The sequence below is a fragment of the Chlorocebus sabaeus genome, chromosome 2 (genome assembly GCF_047675955.1).
Source record: "Chlorocebus sabaeus isolate Y175 chromosome 2, mChlSab1.0.hap1, whole genome shotgun sequence".
NCBI lineage: Eukaryota > Metazoa > Chordata > Mammalia > Primates > Cercopithecidae > Chlorocebus > Chlorocebus sabaeus.
In genome coordinates, this window is record NC_132905.1 from 23448112 (window position 1) to 23452701 (window position 4590).

A 4590-nucleotide genomic window follows, 5' to 3' on the forward strand; every position below is an offset into this window, starting at 1 on the left:
CACGGCCCTCGCTTGGCCTGAGAAAGGTCCCCTGAGGTTAAGAGTTGGGTCTGAACACAACTCTCGGAGCCTCGAGCCCGCCCTCGCCAACACACAAATACGCGCAGATCTCCAGAAACAGGAACGCACGGCACACACCGCCTGAAGCCGCGAGGACACACAGAGCGTCGCCCACTGGGCGGGGGCCGCTTGGGAACAAAGGGCCCAGGAGGCGTTGTCCCGGCACTCATTCTGAGCCTCCTTGGGGGTGACATGGGTTGGGGGTGGGGTGCAAAGGGAACTGAGGGAGGAGAGCGCTTGAGGAGGGGAAAGCGGCGGCTTGCCCTAGAGGTGGGGCGCGCACTCCAGGCGAGCGTGCGGGGGCCGGGACCTGCAGGGTAGAGGGGTGGGCCCAGGGTGGCCGTCCCACTCCTTTCCAGCGCTCCGCCAGGCCTCCGCGGCTCCAGGGCCGCTCGGGCCGCCAGTCAGCTGACGCGGGGGGCGGGGGAGCTGTCAGGCGCGCCCCGCCCTGCGCCGCTGGGCCGCGGAGGCCGCGCAGCCATTGGCCCGCGCACCGGGCCGCCCGGGCCCCCGCACCCCAGTGACATCAGGAGGCGATAAAAGGCTGCGGCGCCGCCGGATCCAGCACAGCTGCACCGCCGAGCTGCGAGCGGCTGCGAGCGAGAGAGCGTAAGAGCAAGAGAGCTAGAGAGCGAGCAACGGGCACTCGCCCCACGCCTCCCCTCAGCCCCACCGCGCGCTCCGCTTGCCTCTCCACTCCGCCCGACTCTCCCCGGCCCGTTCCCGGCGCGGGCACAGCCCAGAGCTCTGGGGCGGTGCAGGCAGCCTCGGGACTCTCCGGCGCGCCGCCGCGTCCCCAGACAAAGGCTTGGCCGGCGGCCCCGGCCCGCTGCGCCCTCGCTCCCCGCCTCCCCGGCTCGCCGCTCTTCGCCCCCGCGCTTGGCTGGGCGCGCTCCGGCCGGCCGCAAAGTTTCCCGGGCTGCAGCGGCAGCTGCGCCTCGCGTCAGCGATGGCCGCGGAGCTGAGCATGGGGCCAGAGCTGCCCACCAGCCCGCTGGCCATGGAGTATGTCAACGACTTCGACCTGCTCAAGTTCGACGTGAAGAAGGAGCCCCTGGGGCGCGCGGAGCGTCCGGGCAGGCCCTGCACGCGCCTGCAGCCAGCCGGCTCGGTGTCCTCCACACCGCTCAGCACTCCGTGTAGCTCCGTGCCCTCGTCGCCCAGCTTCAGCCCGACCGAACAGAAGACACACCTCGAGGATCTGTACTGGATGGCGAGCAACTACCAGCAGATGAACCCCGAGGCACTCAACCTGACGCCCGAGGACGCGGTGGAAGCGCTCATCGGCTCGCACCCAGTGCCACAGCCGCTGCAAAGCTTCGACAGCTTTCGCGGCGCTCACCACCACCACCATCACCACCACCCTCACCCGCACCACGCGTACCCGGGCGCTGGCGTGGCCCACGACGAGCTGGGTCCGCACGCTCACCCGCACCATCACCATCATCACCAAGCGTCACCGCCGCCGTCCAGCGCCGCTAGCCCGGCGCAACAGCTGCCAACTAGCCACCCCGGGCCCGGGCCGCACGCGACGGCCTCGGCGACGGCGGCGGGCGGTAACGGCAGCGTAGAGGACCGCTTCTCCGACGATCAGCTCGTGTCCATGTCCGTGCGCGAGCTGAACCGCCACCTGCGGGGCTTCACCAAGGACGAGGTGATCCGCCTGAAGCAGAAGCGGCGGACCCTGAAGAACCGGGGCTACGCCCAGTCTTGCAGGTATAAACGCGTCCAGCAGAAGCACCACCTGGAGAATGAGAAGACGCAGCTCATTCAGCAGGTGGAGCAGCTTAAGCAGGAGGTGTCCCGGCTGGCCCGCGAGAGAGACGCCTACAAGGTCAAGTGCGAGAAACTCGCCAACTCCGGCTTCAGGGAGGCGGGCTCCACCAGCGACAGCCCCTCCTCTCCCGAGTTCTTTCTGTGAGTCGTGGCCGGTCCCGGCCCTCGCCCTTGCCCCGGCCCGGACTCCCTGTCCCATATCCCCAGTCCCAGACTACCCCGGACCCTGTCCCTGCCGCGGCCCCAACCTTGACCTGTTTGACTTGAGCGAGAGGGAGGAAGGGCGCGCGGGCCGCGGGCGACGGGCGGGCGCGCGGGCGGGCAGGGGACCTTGGCTAAGGCGAGAGTAGCGCACGCCAGCGCCGCCTCCTAGACTCGAGCAGAGCCGGAGAGAGAGAGACGAGAGGGTGGGAGGTCCCGGAGTAACTTCTCTTCAGGCTGGAGGGCGGCGAGGCATAGTCCCGAGAAGTCACCAAGGCCATCTGGAGACTCCTGGCTTTCTGAACTTTGCGCGTTAAGCCGGGACCGCTGCTTTGCGACCCGGAGCGTAGTCCACGCCAGGAAGAGAGCAACGAGGAGAGGAGAGGGACTCTGGCGTCCCGGCAGGCGAGAGGCCAGGCTGAGCGAAAGAAGGAAAGACAGACGGACCTGTCTGTCAGAGTTCGGAGAACACTGACTCTCAGCCCTGAGACACGGGCCTCAGTTAGGACGTTCGGCGCCCAAATCTCATCAGTTTTATTGCCTGCTCGATTATATAGAAAAATACAAAAATCTGCATTAAAAATATTAATCCTGCATGCTGGACATGTATGGTAATAATTTCTATTTTGTACCATTTTCTTGTTTAACTTTAGCATGTTGTTGATCATGGATCATACTCCCCTTGTTTCTTTGGGTGAGAAGGGATCGCAGTTTGGAAACTCCGGCGGCTGCGTGCGGGGTTTCAGTCCCAGCTGTAGGCTTGTAAATACCCGCCCCGCCAAACCGCATAGAGAACATGGCAGCAAGCTGAGGGTCTTTGTTTGGGTTTATGATTATGGTATTTTTGTTTGTAAGTTAAAAAGAAAAAAAAAAAGAAAAAGTTCCAGGCATTTTACATCAGAAAACAACTTTGTCTTGGGGCACACTTGGAAGTTGCGTGTTTTCTTTCCTTCCCTTATCCCCATTCGGTCCTCTTTTTTCTCTCCCGCTTTAGTTTTCAACCTTGCTGGTGTTGAGAGAGAGAACCGAGAGGTCCCAGCTCCAGAGTCCAAGGGCAGGGCAGGGCAGGGAAGCTGCCAAGCTCCGCACCCCAGAAGAGTGTACTGGACTCCAGCCTTGTCTTTATGGTCAAAATGACACCCTTAATAAGAAAGGAAAGGAAAGGAAAACAGATCCTCCCCTCTGCTTTTTATTGTAACCAGAATCACCCTGAGGTCCCTTCTGAACCCTCTGGGCCTGCGCTAATTGTAGGAACCACAGCGCTCTTAGGGTGAGAGGCTTAGCCATCCCTGACCCTGGCAGTGCACTGGTAAGCAGACATTGCACTGAACCAACTGCCACGCTCAGAATGTACCAGAAACCCAAACATTGGCAAGTAATTTTGCAACTTTCAAGTGCGTTCTTTAGACCAGTGCATTGTGTTTCTTTCCTTGCTTTTGAAATAGTAGGAAGAGTTCTTGGTGGTGTCTCCCCCTCCCCCTTCAATTCTTCAGTTGTATAGTAGTTATAGGGAAGATATGGGTGTTTTTCTTTATTATTACTTTTTTTTTTCTGCAGGTCAGTAAAAGGATTTAAGTTGCACTGACAAAAATACCAAAATAAAAGTGTATTTTTAAGTTCCCATTTGAAATTGCTGGCGCTGCTGGCCGGATGCATTTTTGAGTTTGTATTAGTTGATAAATTAACAGTAATAACAAGATTGTATGAACCGCATGGTGCTTGCAGTTTTAAATATTGTGGATATTTGTCCTGCATCAGAAACGAGCTTTGGTTTTTACAGATTCAACTGTGTTGAAATCAAACCTGCCGCAACAGAAATTGTTTTTATTTCATGTAAAATAAGGGATCAATTTCAAACCCTGCTTATGATATGAAAATATTAAAACCTAGTCTATTGTAGTTTTATTCAGACTGGTTTCTGTTTTTTGGTTATTAAAATGGTTTCCTATTTTGCTTATTAAAACCATGGAAATGGTGTTTATTTAGAGGACTCTGCGTTCACATGACTTTGACTTTCTTCTCTTGTTTCCTCAAGAGTCACACCAACTTTGGGTTACTCTTACCTTACTCTTACCCCGTGGCCAATGGAGTAGCAAACCGAGCCCTAGTAAATCCCTTCCTTGAGTGTGTGAGTGTGTGTGTACATGAGACTCAAATGTGTTTTCTGCTTCCCACCCTAGGTACAGACCCCGATCAAGAGAGCTGGTTTGTGAGCTGAGAGGGCGCAGGTCCAAACAGCCTTGAGTCCCTGGATATGGGGCACACGCCACTTTTTCAGTGCTTTCAGGCTTGGCCACCAGAACTGACTTGCTAGTCTGTCTGTTCTGATATAGTGATTGATGGAGACTAGGAAGCCAGGAGCTGCCACCTTGATGAGGAAGCTGGGTCTTTTTGGCGCTCTGGCCCAGCTGACCGGGGCCCTTGCCCTCCTGCCTGGGGTGCAAGTCTCCTTTCTCCTACCCAGCGCATCTCTCTGGGAGCAACTGGAGCTGCCCAGAGCCAGATGCCCTCTCTGAATGGAGCCTGTCTCTCTCACCCCAAAGCTAATGGAAG

General features: G+C 57.8%; 1 protein-coding gene across 1 annotated transcript; it reads left to right on the forward strand.

Annotated features, from left to right (window-relative positions):
* The first annotated feature begins 565 nt into the window (after positions 1–565).
* Positions 566–4000, forward strand: MAFB (MAF bZIP transcription factor B). Its single transcript, XM_008017360.3, has one exon. The coding sequence runs from the start codon at positions 1010–1012 to the stop codon at positions 1979–1981; it is 972 nt and encodes a 323-aa protein (XP_008015551.1). The 5' UTR covers positions 566–1009; the 3' UTR covers positions 1982–4000.
* Positions 4001–4590: the final 590 nt, after the last annotated feature.

Excerpts from the sequence above, each read along its gene's own strand:
- MAFB (XM_008017360.3), top strand. The coding sequence starts at position 1,010 with ATGGCCGCGGAGCTGAGCATGGGGCCAGAGCTGCCCACCAGCCCGCTG.